This window comes from Callorhinus ursinus, unplaced genomic scaffold (assembly GCF_003265705.2).
Source record: "Callorhinus ursinus isolate GAN/ISIS: 27379988/994484 unplaced genomic scaffold, GSC_fseal_2.0 scaffold5, whole genome shotgun sequence".
Classification (NCBI taxonomy): domain Eukaryota; kingdom Metazoa; phylum Chordata; class Mammalia; order Carnivora; family Otariidae; genus Callorhinus; species Callorhinus ursinus.
In genome coordinates, this window is record NW_027397067.1 from 34,521,388 (window position 1) to 34,539,278 (window position 17,891).

The 17,891-nt window shown below is 38.0% G+C and overlaps 1 protein-coding gene across 1 annotated transcript; it reads right to left on the minus strand.

Annotated features, from left to right (window-relative positions):
• Positions 1–9,192: 9,192 nt before the first annotated feature.
• Positions 9,193–14,007, minus strand: SLC7A13 (solute carrier family 7 member 13). The gene is given in 2 exon segments (XM_025870529.2): positions 9,193–9,344; positions 13,338–14,007. Coding segments are annotated over 2 exon segments (822 nt in total).
• Positions 14,008–17,891: the final 3,884 nt, after the last annotated feature.

Here is a 17,891-nt window from a genome sequence, read left to right on the forward strand (position 1 = left end):
GTGAAGGAGACAACCAATAGGATCTTCCTCATATACTAAAGTGCACATAGATTCTATGTGATGAAGATTTTTCTGGCTTGCCACAAGACACATCATCCTCCATAAGACTAACATACACAGAAATTTTGAATTAGCAATTAACCTAAAAACGTAGAACTGGAGAGTAATAACAATACAGGACATCTTGGAAGATTTTGTGCTGTGAATTTTAAACTGTGAATGGGGTCAGCCATCGAAAAGAAAGAAGGTATTGCATTATACCATGAAACACAATGAGGAAATTACATTTTTGTTTTAAAATAATTTATGCCATTGAGACAAAGATTTATAAGTCAAATCTCTTTCAGCACCTTTCCTTTGAAATTTATTAAGAGTAGTCTTATCAATTCAGAATTTTTTTTTTTTTTTGTTTCCTGCTACCCGCTCCTTCAATTCAGATTTCTTGACAGGCATAGTATTTATTTAAAAAATCTTTGCAACACATATTTTAACATTCTTAAATGTACTGAAACTTAGGCTTCCAAGTTAGGATGGCAGACTGAAAAAACATCTATTTCAGCCCCTCTTCTGGAATCCAACTAAAACTACAGTAGAGGAAATTTTAAAATAACCCCATGAGGAAGGGGGAAAGAGGAGAGCAATAAAATATTGGAAACTGGAAAGTGAATTCATGAAAGGTGACTGACTAGCAGACTCAAGACAGTGGGTCCCTAAACTGAAAGTGGGAGAAGCTGAGAAACAATTTGATGTGTACTACAGAATGCTCAGAGCATCATATAAAGTCATGCAATTATTCATGACTGGAGAAGGGGGGAAGTGGCAGCACCTAAATAAGGAGGATTAAGTGGAAATAACTTCTAGAGTCTCCATTCTACTCTTCACCCCTAGAACTACTCCTATCCTGTGCTACCACAGCAAAGAACCAGAGACTTATTTCTGGGAGACAACAGCATAGTCGGAGTTCTAGGTACCATGTGAAAATAAGGGATCTAAATGTGATTATATATATACTGATTACTAAGTGCTGAGACTGTGCGCTCTAGTCCTGTTCCAGCTCAGTTCCCAGTAACATTACAGCAGTCAGGGCCTTGCTCTTCAGAGAGAAGACTAGAAGATTTCTCTGAGGAACCTGACCAGCCCAAGATGACAGATATACAAATTTTCTCTTTGGGGGTTCTTAATAATTAGTCCACCCACATCATCATATACAGTAGTCACTCCTAATCCATGGATTATTCATTCCAAGACTCCTACTGGCTGCCTGAAACCAAAGATAGTACCAAACTCTACATATACTGTTTTTTCCTATGTACACCTACTTATGATAAAGTTTAATCTGTAAATTAGGCACAGCAAGAGATTAACAACAATAACTAATAATAAAATGGAATGATTTTAACAACATACTGTAATAAAAGTTATGTGAATGTGGTCCCTCTTTCTTTCTTAAAGTATTTTATTGTACTATACTGGCCCTTCTTCTTGTGATGTGAGAAGATAAAATGCCTACGTGATGAGGTGAAGTAAGGTCAGTGACACAGACATTGTGACTTAGCATTAGGCTACTACTGACCTTCTGACAAGATGTAGGACAGTCATCTGCTTCCAGACCACAATTGACTGCAGGTAACTGAAACCACAGAAAATGAAACTATGGATAAAAGAGGAACTACAGTCAATTTTCAATTTCATAAACCTTATGCATACATTCAGAATTCCCATCAACTTTTTGGCTCATCAATCATAAGGAGACAATTAAGGCTTACAAGACATCTGAGAAAACCCTAATTCAACATGGACAATACAAATACAAGTGCAGATATTGAATCTTTGAGCCAAAAACAATGTTATTAAAAAGAAATACAAATAAGACCTTGGAAATTAAAAATATAATAATTAGAATGAAGAAAGAGGGAAGCATGAGGAAAAAAATAGAAGTAAAAACAAACAAACAAAGATTAAAAATAGGAAAGAAAAGATAAAATCATAAGACCAGTCCAGGAGGTCCAACATCAAAATCATAAAAATTCTGGGAAAACAAAACAACAGAAATAGAGAGAAGGAACTTATCAATGAAATGATTCAAGAAAATTTCCCCCAAACCAAAAGAGAATATTTTCTGTATTGAAAAGGCTCATCAAAGGCCCAACACCACAGGTGAAAATAAAGGGAAGCTTAATATTTTCTCTCATCTCAAAGTTACAGAAGTACCTTATTTAGAAATATAAGACTGAAGCTTTCTTTTCTACAAATTTACTGTATGACTTTTCTATATTCAGGTAGTTTGTTTCCCATGCTTCTAAATGAGCACTCAGCTATATGCTGGGAAATATCCCAACATGCCTAACCCATTGCATAGAGTTGACACTTAAGCAAACTGAACAAAAGATGTCATCTCCAAGAACCCCATCTTCTAGATCTAATGGAGAGACATGAACAGAGCCACTGAAGCACAATTATTTTCTTCACAACCTCATCATTAGCCTAGACAACAAAAAGGGGCATAAATAGCAACATCAAGATTCTTGCTTGTCAAGAATTCCCAGGGTACTTTCTTTGTCTTCTAGGGTCTCTGACATCAGGATCATAATAATCCATCTCTAGAGATTACCTGGGTATGATCCTCAAGTCTAGTTTATGGTCTCTTTTGAAATACTGATTCCGTCCTTTCAGGACACATTGCTAATATGGAGAGGCTCACAGTACTACATCCTGAGATGGAGTTTAAGATCCTTCCAGATTATATATTTTAGCTCCAACTCCAGCATGCAGATGAACTGGCACCCACAGAAAGAAGTAAAAACAGGGTGGCCTACATGAATCAGCCTGTATGGTAAGAGATTACCACACAAATAGGGAATCAAATTTGATAAGTAGGAAGACCCAGCTTAGTAGGTTGAAGAGTAGCTCCCCTAAAAAATGCTCACTTGGAACATCAGAATAGGATCTTATTTGGAATAAGGGTCTTTGTGATGTAATTAAGGATCTCAAGATGAAATTGTCCTGGATTTAGGATGAGTGCCCTTACAAGAGAAAAAAGAAGGAGATTTGACATACAGAGAGACATAGGGGAGAAGACAGAGGCAGATACCGGAGTGATGCGACTAAAAGCCAAGGAAAGTGAAGGATTCCAGATACCACTAGGAGCTAGGAGAAAGGCATGGACCAGATCCTCCCCAAGGACCTCCAAGAAGAGCCAATCTTGCCAACACCTGGATTTTGGACTTCTAGCCTTCAAAACTGTGAGAGAATAAATTTCTGTTTTTTTTAAGCCACCAAATTTGTGATAATTTGTTATGGTAACCAACCCTAGGAAATTAATTCACCCTCTCAGAGCTATTCTAAACCTGCTCTGGCTAGAAAGGAAGTGAAAATTCCTCAGATGTCATCTGCTTTGCCGATTTCATGATGCAAACAAGAGTTAATATCTCAAAGGCCCTATTTACACAATAGAGATGAGATCACTTTCAAACTTCAAAGTACAGTCATTCACAACTTATTAATTTCCACAGTACACTTGGGTCAAATGGGTAAGTGTCATTAACTGCACTTCAGAGTATAGCAAATAAGCCCCTTGCTTAATGTCATCAAAGGAATTCTTGACAGATTGGCTTCAAAACAGATTCCACTTAAAGTAAATATGACAGGAAAGTAAAGCACTCATGGTCAAGAGTTGTACAAAAGGAATTGGAAAGCAGAAGATTTGTTATACAATGATTCTAGAAGGTCTCATTTCCTATATATAAACATATATATATGTATAATGTATATATTACATATATAAAAACATACATATGTATACTATATATATAACATATATATATAGCATGCATACATAAAAACCATATAAAATTCATGCTGCAATCTTCCTTGAAAGACAAATGTTAAAACCCTGGCTTTTGCTACCATCAGCCTAGTTCTTGTCACCTTGTTGTGAAACAAAAGTTTCCCTGAGAAATTTTATTGACCTGACAGACTTGCACAGAGGGTATCTAGTCCACACAGTCTTAGAATAGGCATGTCTCAAGCCATAATTTATAGGAAAGACTTTGGTGCCAAAACAGTGAACAAAACTATAATGTCTAGAACAAGGGACAGATGTACTCTACCCTGCCACAATCAGACCATATCTAGAAAGTCTATATTGTTTACAACATAAAAAATTAAGGATTTCTTAACATAAAAAAATCCTAGCAAGGAGGAGTGAAGGAATCAAGGCTTTCAAAAGCAGCAACTCTTGAATACTGGGCGGGGTGTTAAATCTGGAGAGGGTAAGACTCAGATCCATGAGACAGCTATCACCAAATACCTGAAAGGGTGTAATGCAAAAGAGGATTTCACTTGATAGGTAGGGAAATCACATTTCAGCTTCTCATTAAGAAATGTTTTGGAAGGGTGGTGCAGTTGATTAAGCTTCCGACTCTTGGTTTTGGCTCAGGTCGTGGTTTCAGGGTTGTGAGATCGAGCCCCATATCGGGCTCCACATGCTCAGTGTGGAGTCTGAGTTTCTCTCTCCTTTGCCCTCTGCCCCTCTCACTCATGCTCACTCTCACTCTCTCTCTCTCTCTCAAAAAAAAAAAGAATAGGGTACATGAATTAGCTGAGAAAAATCAGCCATGACTGGGACACTGTCCACTCTGCCATCTGTTACACACACTTTATACGTACAACTACATAGCTGTAAATAAGTCACATTTTAATCAAATGAAGACATAGTAAACTTGTTCTTCTAAGGCTTCTCAGAATTTAGAGGAAGGAGTACAAAGGAAAATAACCTAAAACACATGCTTCAAAATAGCTTTTATGTTGAAAAAATACTACTAGTAGGGAAAAGCTAATAAGACAAATAGTGTTATTCTTTTATCTTCAAATCAGCACCAACAGAAGGACTCAAGAATGATGAAGAGAAAAAAAATGGAAGAGGGAAAAATATCATCAATGTATCAAGCAATGCAAACCAAAACAGAGCTTTAGTTATAAAATGATTTCCGTGTGGTTTTTAAAGCTAGGTACTATCATGGGCACCTCTCTATACACTATTCACTGGAGAAAGTTACCATGGGCATTTCATCAGTACTGTTCCATGATCTTTTTTAAAAATCTTTGTTTAAAAGGCTATTTTTTTTTAACAGTTTCTACTTCTGACATCTGTTCTTCAGATACATCAGGGATGCAAATATTAAACTGCAATTGTAAATAGCGTCTCATCTTTTCAAACCAAACCAGCCTCAATCTAAAACATATTAAAGGTATGTAAAACAGAAGTCCACTGAGAACAAAGAGACACACGTAGATATAATGCTTATGTGGGGACTCACAAATGGGATCAAAACCAAACATAGGCTGATGGCCATTGTTACCAATGGTAATGGAAAAGACACCTGAAAAAAGAGGCGAAATTCAAACAATAAGATACGAAAACCCATATAATGTATCTGAATACTTATACAAACAAAAAATGAGATATAAACTAATGATAGAGAATAGGCTAAATTATCTGAGTTTAGATAAATTTGGCTTAATAGTTAGAATGTTTAAGACTTTCATTGTCAGGGTATTATAGTTGAAGGGAATGAACATCTAGTGTTTGTTCACCAGTGGAAATAATCATGATCATTTGGTAATAAGATAACCATCTTCTGATCTAGGTGGAATGAATTCCTTAAGAGGGAGTTCCTAGGGCTCAAAGAAAGTTACAATTTTCCTGGGACAATATCTCAAGGCAGTAGGAAATTCATGTCAAAAACAGAGTATCCTCAGACCCCCTGTTATTCAGGCAGATATCGACAGGTAAATATTATAACTTTATAGGCTCAGTCTATTTAAAAAAAAATCAAAACAAAAAACTTTGGCCAAGACAATTCTCCCTTTTCGGTGGTTTTTTTGTTTTTGTTTTTGTTTTAGCCAAAAAACTTGAAGCCCTATTCTTGGTACCTGCTCTGCATTAGGATTGTTAAGTATCCTGCACCAAACATTACCCAACCTAGGGAGAAAGTTCAATAGGCAGTCACTTTTGATACATCTTTAGATATAAATCTATACCCCCAAAATATAGCTATATTCATAATTATGAAACCCTTTAATTAGAAAGTCACTCCTTTTGGGAATTTATTAAGAATTTCCTCTTGGGGCACCTGGCTGGCTCAGTCAGTAGAGCATGAGACCCTTGATTTCAGGATGGTGAGTTCAAGCCCCATGCTGGGTGCAGAGCTTATATTAAAAAAAAAAAAGAGAGAGAGGGAGAGAATCTCCTCTTAATTTGTAAAAGACCCCTGAAAAAGATAACTTGTCATCTCACAGCTCAATATCAATTATCAAATAACTGAGAGAAGAGAAAAGAGCATTCATGTGGCATTCAAGATAAACATTAACTACTTATACTTAAGGTTGCCCTTGCCTTTCTGTTTGATGCAAATGTGTATCAAATAATAATATAAATCATAATAACTATCAATGTCAGACTCTGGATTGTTTGCATGTTTTAGCTCATTTAATACATCCCACATTCCTAGGAGGTAGGCATTATTTATTCCCATTTTAGATCTGAAGAAACTGAGAATCAGAAGTTAAACAAGATGATTCCTCCTTCCCCATGTATTTTCTGAACACCTTCTGGAGGACACCATGTGGCAATAATCACACTATGATTTTTGGTTCACCTGACTGTCCAGATAGATTATACCCTGCCTAAAGGCAGGAGCCACGTCTTACTCCTTTCTGCACCCAGAATACCTACTAAGGTACTTAAAATGTAGTTGCCTCTCAATAACTGATACTCAAATATGCAACAGTAGGGGATGGCTGGATGGAAGAAGTAGAGGGAGGACTGAAAAGGAAGGATGGTTTTAAGTCAACCAAGGTTGATGGTTAGAACATTGCTTTCTTTTTCCCTATGTTCTTCCTTTTTTTTTTTTTTTAAGATTTTATTTACTTATTTTAGAGCGAGAGAGAGAAAACAGGGGAAGAGGCAGAGGGGGAGGCAGAGGGAGAGAATCCAAGCAGACTCCCCTGTGAGTGCAGAGCTGTCAGGGCTCCATCTCACAACGCTGAGATCATGACCTGAGTCGTAACTAAGAGTCAGACACTTAACTGACTGAACCACCCAGGTGCCCCTTCCCTGTGTTCTTTTTTAAATTTCTTATATTTTATATTTCTTGTATTTGTTTGTTTGGGCCAAAAGGCAAACACTCCAAAGAGACTGCCTAGATTTCAATCTTGGCTCTACTCCATGCTGTGTGAACTTGGGCGAGTAACAACTTTTCTAAACCAGTTTCCTCATCTATAAAATGGGGATAAGAGTAGTATACGCCTTTTGTCTTACTGAGAGGATTAAATGTGATAATGCCAGCAAAGCTTTTAACATGATGCCTAGTCCACCAGGACTATTCTGATAATCAGAGCATCAAGGCCACCTTTCTCCAATAGCATCCTTACACCGCCAAGGTTTTGCTTATTTCCTTTTCTATGATTAAAGGGCTCTCCTGTAAAGAAAACAAAAAACAAACAAAACAAAACAAAACAAAAGCAAATCTTCCTCATTCAGACACAAAGTAAGTTTAAAGTAAAGTAGAAAGGATGCAAATTGTTGATGATCAAATTGAGCTGATGTTTCAGGACAGGAAATGCTATCACTTGTGACCCCACAGAAGCACTTGCCTCTTCTATTTCCCACCTGTAGGAATTCCCCGGACTGCAAGATCATGACCTGAGCCAAGGCAGATGCTCAACTAACTGAGCCACCCAGGCCCCCGCTCTGATTATTGTCTTAATTTAAATTCCTAGTACAATAAAAGACGGATATTTGAATTCAAGAAAATTATTTCAGAATCTAAACACTGTCTAAGGATTATATGCTGAGAAGAGTAAGTATTAAAAACCAAATTACAAGCATTATGGTCAAAACACTTCATGGATCTTCCACATGTGTGGAACAATTACACCACCCATAAAACTGCTGCAACTTTTAGGACACACCAGACAAGATAATCATAGTTTTTAACAACCAGTAAGACCAGAGCACTGGCAGTCATAACAGATGCCAGATTCAATGAACCATAATGTCTGGGTCAGCTGATCAGCAGTCTTGGCCACACCCATAATTAATTTTGTGAATTTATTCTTTACATAATCAAAGTAGTTAATAAGTCCCTACTTGTTCTTAAGCAATTTAGTGTTTGGTTTGTTCCCACAAATGCTCGGAATCTTGATCATATCTAGTTTACAGTTCCCTAAGCAAGCTAGACCATTGTGAATCAATTAGGATACCACGCATATGGCAGCTTCCTGCATGGCAGTAACACAGGAATGGAGGCGAAGTGTGTTAGGACTTTTATATTAAACCTCTCTTAGATTTACCTTCAGTACCTCAAAGATCTACCAAAACAGTTAATAGCTACTCAAAAGAGATTAGTCCTAATGGTACTGGATGCTAGTTTATCTCAGAAGTTTATTTCTTATTTCCAATATGTTCAGGGCCCCTTTGTCACCATAAATTTTAGAGTCATTTATAATAAACATTATATTACATATTAATACTGTTAATTATATCCATCAATTGGCCATTAACATCTACTCTTTTAACTGCCAATATCCCACATTTCAAGTTTATCATTCTTTATGTCACGTAGAAGGACATTTAGAAAATCAACATGGTAGGGGCGCCTGGGTGGCTCAGTCATGACGTGTCTGCCTTCGGCTCAGGTCATGATTCCAGGGTCCTGGGATCGAGCCCCTCATTGGGCTCCCTGCTCCGCGGGGAGCCTGCTTCTCCCTCTCCCACTTCCGCTGCTTGTGTTCCCTCTCTCTCTCTGTCTCTCTCTGTCAAATAAATAAATAAAATCTTAAAAAAAGAAAATCAACATGGTAAAAGTTTTAGTAGACCTAAGCACTGATTACATAGTGTCACTCTGGTGAGGGAAGATCATGAAAGCAATACAAATATTTTGAACCTAGTGAACCTAGTCTGCATCATATGTCAGCATTATGTATATTTTTCCGTATCATCAGAAATATGGTTTTCCATATTATGATGCTTAACTATAAAACTCTTGCCTAAGCCAAATCATACTCTTTGGCCCCTTTATTATTTTTGAAAATTACAAGTTGATTCTCTATATAAAATAATGAAAAACAAACACTTTATGACTGGTAAAGTGATACTGATGACCAGAACGGTCATTATTATTTATTGCCTTAGTCATTTGCATACAAACCTGAAGAGAGAATTTCCTTGGGTGTCAGAACAGGCAGGTAGGAAATAGTAACCAGTAGATAAATGATAGTCACCAGAGGTAAAGCAGTAAAAATGCATCTTGGAATTGTCTTTCTGGGTTTCTTCAGCTCCCCTATAATACATAAAAGAGCAAAATCACAATAGGTAAAAAGCATGTCTTTAAATTTATCTTTAAAACCACGTCATGCATTAACTATTAGGCTGAATTCTTCCAATGTGCCCAGGCCACCACCACACTTACTAACACACATACACACAAACACATTGGTGAACTACTTCACGACTATTGCCTTTCTGAGCTCGGTGATAATGCAGAAAAGGGGGGGAATTTTCTTCATTTTCCTTAGAGATGGTAACATTTCTGCAGAAAGTCATAAGAGTGAAAATCAAAGCTGAGCCCATAGGACCCTGTATGGTTTGGAGCCTACCTGTGTCTTCAGCCTCATCTATTCAGAACAAGGCATTTATTTAGTCTGGGTAGTGGAATATGATAGTGAGCGAAAACAAACAGGAAGCCTAACCTCAAGAAGAGCTATGCATGAATTAAATAATCACATAAATAAAAGTGATAATAGTGACTGTGGTAAATATCCACATGAAAAGAGATAAAGTGCTTTGAGGATATATTATATGATAATTTGATGGTCCCGTTTGCTACCTGCGTCATAGGCTCATGGGCTTTTCTTCAGTTTCTCAAAAGTGTCATGGCCTCTATACCCATTCTCTCATGTGGAATGTTCTTTCCTTTCCTCGTTGCTGCACTGACACTCTCCCTTCAGATCTCGGCAAAATCATAACTTCTCCTGGGAACATAGGAGAGGAAGGTCTTCCTGACTAGCAAAACTGTCCTATTATATGATTTCATGGCATATATGAAAAGAGTAAAAGAATAAATCATAAATTCTCTTTTCCTGTAGGCTCTTTGCCTTCCCTTAATGTCACCATTAAGTGCAAAAAAGAAAAGAGGTCATGATTTAGCATCATAGGTAATAGGTTTTCTAGAACAGTCTTGTTCTCAAATATTGTTCCATTTGTCACACCATTTTCCCCAATTTTGCCATTCTCTGAAAATTATCCCTGACATAAAGAATCGACATTACAGTTATGTGTATATAATGTGACCCTGTGCCCTGGCTACTGGTAATAGAACTGAGTACAGACCTCTGACTCACTGAAGGCCAATCACTGCCAGGATACAAGAAGATTCCTCTTAACAATTTGAACCAAATGTCAACAAAACCGAGAGAAAGAAGAAAAAAACAATGTAACAGTAGCAAAAAAGAAAGATGGCTGATGAGTCTAGTTTTTAAGTCCTAGAGCTTCCCTAACTCCTGTTGCTCCTGAAGATTGGTTGCTCATGTTTTCCTTGAAACACAGCATTATTCTTCTAGCAAGTTCTTCTTTTACTGCTTAAGCCAATGTGTGTGGGTTTCTGTTACTTAAAACCTGATCCCTCTGACTAATCAATATCTGTCCTTTGACATATGTCAAATCTGTTTTATCTGCATCTGCCCACGGGTGGAATGTAATGTCCACGGTATACACTAATATGAGCTGATTAAGCACTTAAAGAGTAAAGAATTCCAATGTTCTCAGCTAAATGATGCCTGAACCATTTACTAGTTGTGGGATTCTGGACAATTTATTGACTGGTAAGGTTTCAATTTCCTTACCTGTATACTGGGGAGAATGGAAAATATAGGGACAATAAAATTCCAATCAAATGCCTAGCACTTAATAAGTTATTAATGACTATGGTTATTAGTCAAAGGTTTTGAGCAAGCAAAAAGGCAACTTTTAGGATTAACTACACTTTCCTCTGGGCCTTTTACTCTTTCTTATTATGTATTAGATTTATAGAGAGTAAGGAATATAACATAACATAACATAACATAACATAACATAACATAACATAAAACATAATTCAAGGTTATAATAGCCAGACAGTGAATATCCTTGGTCTTGAACTTGGAAGATAGATGTTCCTACAATATGCTAAGTCAGCTGCCTACATATCATCATTTTATGGGTAAAAGTGTTACTTAGAACTTAGCTGTACTTAAAGTTTATTAAGTAAATTAACAATGCTAGTATACTCTGAAATTCCTCCTGAAAAATTTTGTTTACTGCCAGGTGCTTGTGAAGAGTTTGTAGGTTAGTAAATTCTGTGAATCTATCTTCAGCTGAGAAAAATTATCTAGCAGTGAAACATCTCTGGCAATGGAACAAGATGAATAAAACAGAAGGCAGAGATATCTCTTCTATCCTGATAAAAGAGAGTGATGAAGTGAGAGAGAGAGAGAGAAAGTCAAACGAATTATGCTAGCCTCTCAAATTGCAGTGGTACATTTAATCACAAACTTTCTTTTCTCAATACTTCCCTGTTTAACTCAATGCGGACTGACTTTCCTCTCATGTCCAAAGTTCACCAATGACTTCTTACTTAGTGAAATGGCTTCTGCTCAATTCTCATACTCCTCAACTTCTGAAGCCCTTTACCATGTTGATTACACCCTCTTTTGTGGAACATAGAGTGATTTCTTTTTATAATTCTCTCAACCTCCTCTGGCTTCTTCATTGCATCTTCTTTCTCCACCTACCCCCTAAAAGTTGGCCTTCTCCAGTCTCCAACCCTATGCCGTTTTATTCTACTTCTCTCTATATACTTGCCTTAGTAATGCTATCTACTAACCAGCTCATCAGATGGAAACCATTTTGCAATCACCCAAGGTTACATGCTATGTCTTATATGCACCTGCATATTTCTGGTCTCCACGGCTTCACTCATATTATTTTATGGCTGGAATTTTTTTTAAGATTGTATTTATTTATTCAACAGAGAGAGATAGAGCACAAGCAGGGGAAGCAGCAGGCAGAGGGAGAAGCAGGCTTCCCGCTGGGCAGGGAGCCCGATGCCGAGGCTGGATCCCAGGACCCTGGAATCCTGACCTGAGCTGAAGGCAGACACTTAACCAACTGAGCCACCCAGGCATCCCGCTGCTGGAATTTTTTGAGTTCAATGAAAGTTGCCACCTTTTTGATAACACAACAAAAGATGATCTTACCATCCACTGGATTCTCACAGTGATCACATTGTTCTCTTATTACCACTTATTAAATACTATCATTCCATGGTTTTATAAGCACAGAATTATACTGATTTTAAACCATAATGATCATTTTTCAGATGAAGGAGAAAAAAAAAAAAAGAGTAAGTCCAGAGAAGTGAAGATACTTGCCACAACTCATAAGTGGCAGAGGTCAGACCAAAATTTAGATATTGCTTTTTCCATTAAACTGTTAGCCTCTTTAGGGTAAAGAATATATCTTATTCATCTTAAGGAACTACTACAGTGTTTCAAAAATAGTGTTTAAAAAGATATTTGCTGACCAAATTATTTAATGCACAAGGGACACATCAGTGACTCAGGGGGTCCTTTGATTAAAAGAAATACGTGTTTTAAAAGTAAAGCCTACTTCATGTTGAAATGTCAAGGAAAAGAACTGGTAAAAAGGTTGAAGTTGGAAAAAATTAAATAAATGAATAGGGAAGACCCCTGAGGAGGTGAAAGAAAAAGAAGAGGTTCAAAGGAAGAGACCGATTTCAAAAATGAAGAAATCTTTTGTCTTGACATTGAAGGGAAGAGTGTTAAATCCAGCCTCTGAGCAATTATACTTATGATTCTCTTCTCTTGAAAAGTACTGCAGAGCATAAGTGTGTCACACCCACTCACGACACAAACACAGTCTGGCATTGGATCACCCCTGAGGAACATGTCCACAACCCCAGAATTCATCCATTAACAGAAAGGAAACTCGATTAACATGGAGATCCCATATCCGTGAGCCCAGAAAAGAGAGCTGAAAAAGAGAAGTCGTTCAATAAAATAAGCACTTTTGAATGAATGGGGGAAACATTAAGACTGAGTGATAAGTGCAAGACTGCCATATTCTGACTCAATTTAGAAAGTAAGAAAGAAGAACAAACACTGAATCATCACGTATTTAAAATAAAATTCAAAATATAAAAAAGAAGATGTACATTTCACATTGCATGCAATAAGTCATGACTTGAGATTTTCTTTCTCAATGAATTGGTAATTACCTGCTATAAATGTAAAACATCCCCCGCCTGAGAATGCAAAATATCCTTGGAAAACAGCGTCTATAAATCAGAGGCTTCTGGAAACTCAGTATCAAGAGTTCTGAAAGCTCTTCCTTCCTCTCAACAGCAGTACCTCTCCACCCAGAGAAATAAGGGCTGGTGGGGCCATTTTCAGCACTAGGCTGGCTGGCTGAAGCCAAGTCACCTCTTTCACACTGCGAGAATTCGGAATTCCCACAGTCCGCAACATGGCTAGCGCCAGACGTTTCTTTGGCAGCTTTGGAGCAGAGCATCTGGGATAAAAAGGCTCAGTGCTATACTCAGCAAGGAGTAGGGCTTGGCTGGCAGCTAACCCTGGCCCCAGAAACAAAGCTGTCCAGAGATCCAGGAAAGAGATCAAGTTACCGAAACATCTTTTGAGAAAATAGTAGTGAGCTCTGCTGTGTGGGAAGGTTATACCGATCTCTGCTGAGCAGAGAGTGGTCATCATGGACAACAGGGCACAAGCAGCCCAAACACACAGGGAGAGCCCCACATTCATGCAAAAGTACTTCAATACCCCTTTGGGGGCCACAGAAAGTCCTAGACCAATTATACTAATGATTAAAAAACTTGTGCCCCAGCAATATCCAAACATTCTCTCGAGTTGCATCTTCTTCCCTTTATCCATTGTAATTAAAATATTTTTTTAAATGTGTATAAATCATAATTTCTGAATTTTTTTGCCCATCTTGCTGAAAAGGATGTTCATGGATTCTCTGAAATAAAATAGTGCCGTCCTTTTTGCTCCACCTTGTTAAACATAGCCTATTTTCAATCATTGACAAAATATAGGTGATACATCTAAGCAAAAAAGTGTAAAGTTACTTGGAAGGGTGCAGTTTAATTTGTTTCTTAATTATTATCAAAATAATACATTCAGCTGGAAAAAAAGGAATCTTAAAAAACAGGGTATTACAACAAAACACAGGAGTTTCTTACTCTATTTCACTCCTTCCCAAACACATTCTGGTTCTTTTCTCTGGAAACAAACCATTTATGTATGGTTTTAGTTCTTTTTGGTAGTTGCCTCCATAACTCTAAATAATATGAAAAGACTTTTATTCACAAATATCTCAATTTTGGAAAGCACCTATTATTGACTTCCTCCCATAAACACTGAGGAATCAACTCACTTACTTTCCTCTTACTTAACCTACTTCTTCTTCCTCCCATTTTTTTTCATCAAGCTCTCAAGAAACAAAGTATTTACCTTCCATCAGGCTCATGGAAGCCAATTAATAAGGTGGGAGAGTGAAATACCCTGCAACATAAGACTGTCCCTTAACCAGCCATCATTCTGGTAGCATGGGTCACATGCAGAAAGATGTGAACCTGAAGTACAGGAGAAAGCCTGACCCCACAGACAGAGGTAAGGAAGTTTCTGAACATCTGAGCAAGGCCTGGGCCTTAGTAGCTCTTATATACATTGACTTTACAATACAAAGCATTGCTCTGAGTATCGACAAAGCCTTATAAGCTTGGGGCACACCACCAGCCTCAGAAGTGAGTGATTTCCAAATTATCCTTTAAGAGTGAATGAAAACAAAATTGTTTATGTTTTTGTTCTGGTTGTGGCTATTTTCTGGCAGATTGCATCCAAGAAAATCCACTGAAAATATTGTATAGATCTCAGTAAACATGACCGGGTCCTCCCCCAAATGAAACCATGCCTCTCATCCCATCCCAGAGAGCAAAGACCTGGGAGTGAGGGAAGGAGACCAGAAAGCTCACCTTTAGATAGAAACAAAGTATGAGAAGTAAACCAGACACAGACAGACAAGTACTACATGATTTCACTTATATGAGGACTCTAAAATAGTCAAATTTATAAAATCAAGGACTGGAATAGTGGTTACCAGGGGCTGAGAGGAAAATGAGGAGTTATTAATCCACAGTCAAGTTCAGGGTCAGGTGTGTGTTTAGCTCTATGATGAAGGGCCCCAACTTCTGCAATATAGCCACACCATCAAGGATAGTGGTAATGAGAACTGACACAGATTTCAGTTCATTCTTGTGGGATCCAAAATAATCCTTATAGGTTCCAGCCTATTCTTGTTCCTCCCTCTTTTACACCTGTCACTCCTGGATTACTTGAACTTCAACTTCCCAGCAGCAGACTTGAAGACAATAGCCTTAATAGAGACTAATTAATCAGTTTCTATAACTGCATGATGTCAAATCTCTATAACAAAAAGTCCTTGTAATTATAGAGGTATGTAATTAGACAAAGATTTAGATATAGACACAGCTAAAGATATAAAGATAAATGGATATATAAGTAGATGTAGATATAGATGCAGATATAGATCTAGGTAGATAGACAAAGATACACATACAGATTTCCTAGTTGTTTCGCTGCTCCGATTGATACAAAAAGCAAGACTATGCCATCTCATACATCCCTGGAATCCTGCAGTATTCAGGTATGTCTGTGATTCTGAAAATGAAGAATGTGAAAAAAGAGACTTGATCTGGGGCATCAGTCCCCATTTTGGTTTTCTCAAGACTATCAGAGATTCTCCAAACTCAGGGGAAGCACTCTTTAAACAGTATCCCTGGTCTGAGGGGCATTTACCTGAAAATACTATGTGGTACTACTACATCAAAAGGGAAAATGTGCAAATCATCCAGTATTAGGTTCACCGACATAGCTCCTGCAGAACCCAAAGGAATATCATCCACACAGCATATATATAGGTGAGCTCAGGCATTGGACAGAAACTCTAGAAGGCTAACTGAGAAAATGCCATGCCTGTGTCTTCTTACACATAACTTAAGAAACAGGAGACGGGGATCCGCAGAGGAGACATTTTGAAGGACATCAGATTTTACAGTGACATGACACCTTAAAGGGTTTGCACTGTTATTCCTTTTTATCTTTATTTTTCTTTTTCTATAAGTGATCTCCTAAGAGAAGATCTGTCATGATGGCAGATCAAAAGGTGTCAATCTTATTGAGTGTATGTATATCATTAACTCAATTATACAGATATGCAAAAAAAAGCCTTATAGAAGTTCAGGAATGTGTCCAATTCATGTGCCTCTGGTTCTATCTTATTCCAGAGTCCATGATCCTCATGTCTAAACTCTACTTTTTGTAGCCCTGACTTAAAAAATAACTTTGATAGCCACAATGGCAGATTGAGGATCCCCACTTGACTGCTCCTCAATAAAAGCAGCAAAATGCTGGAAAGTTTGTCAAAATCAACCTTTACTTTAGAAGCTAATATAAGACTTGTAACAATCTGAGGAGAATTTATTCAAGAAAAATGTCTAGGGGCACCTGGGTGGCTCAGTTGGTTAAGCGTCCAACTCTTGGTTTCAGCTCAGGACATGATCGGGGTTGAGATGCTCTCCCTCTCCCTCTGCCCCTCTCCCCACTCATGCTCACTCTCTCCCTCTCTCTCTCAAATAAATAACTAAAATCTTTTTAAAAAATAAAAATAAATAAAAGTTAAAATTAAAAAAAAAAGAAAAATATCTGAACTTTTGTGAGTTTTTTAACTTGGCCTACTCGCATCCTCCTTTCCCCAGCTCCAGAGTAACCTTGAAAACCAGCAGCCCTGATATCATGGTAGCTGTGAAAACCAGCAGTACTGCAGCCCCTGAAAAAGGACAAATCAAGAGCACCTCGAAGAGCACCATCTCCAATGCATTCTTCTCATCTGACATATCTCTTATCTTTGTTTTTTTAAATTTTTTATTGTTATGTTAATCACCATACATCACATCATTAGTTTTTGATGTAGTGTTCCATGATTCATTGTTTGCATATAACACCCAGTGCTCCACGCAGAACGTGCCCTCTTTAATACCCATCACCAGGCTAACCCATCCTCCCACCCCCCTCCCCTCGAGAACCCTCAGTTTGTTTTTCAGAGTCCATTGTCTCTCATGAGGAATTCTTTTTTTTTTTAAGATTTTTATTTATTTATTTTGAGAGAGAGAGAATGAGAGAGAGAGAGAGCACATGAGATGGGGGAGGGTCAGAGGGAGAAGCAGACTCCCTGCTGAGCAGGGAGCCTGATGCGGGACTCGATCCAGGGACTCCAGGATCATGACCTGGGCCGAAGGTAGCCGCCCAACCAACTGAGCCACACAGGCGCCCGCTCTCATGAGGAATTCTTAATCTCAGGAAACAAACTGAGGGTTGCTGGAGTGATATCTCTTATCTTTGAAAAAGTCCCATTTGCAGGGCTTTGACATTCCTCAGAGCTTGCTCAGGGAAAATCCCTATCTGAAGGGCCTTTGTCTGAAACAATCAAATGCAGTTGATTAACACAACAACTGCCGAAGGCAGCAATGTCAGTTTCGTGAAAAAAAAAAAAAAAATCCCAGCCTAAAATGTAAAAGGCAGATCTGGAGGAAGAAATGTCTAGAAGTGCCTTTGAAAAGTGCTTCCATATACATGAATATCTAGAAGGCCACGTACATGTTCAGGCCTATCCAAAGCCTAGGAAAGCCCTGAGAGGGCCCCAATTCCTTACCTCTGGTTGAACTTGAGGCAGTGCA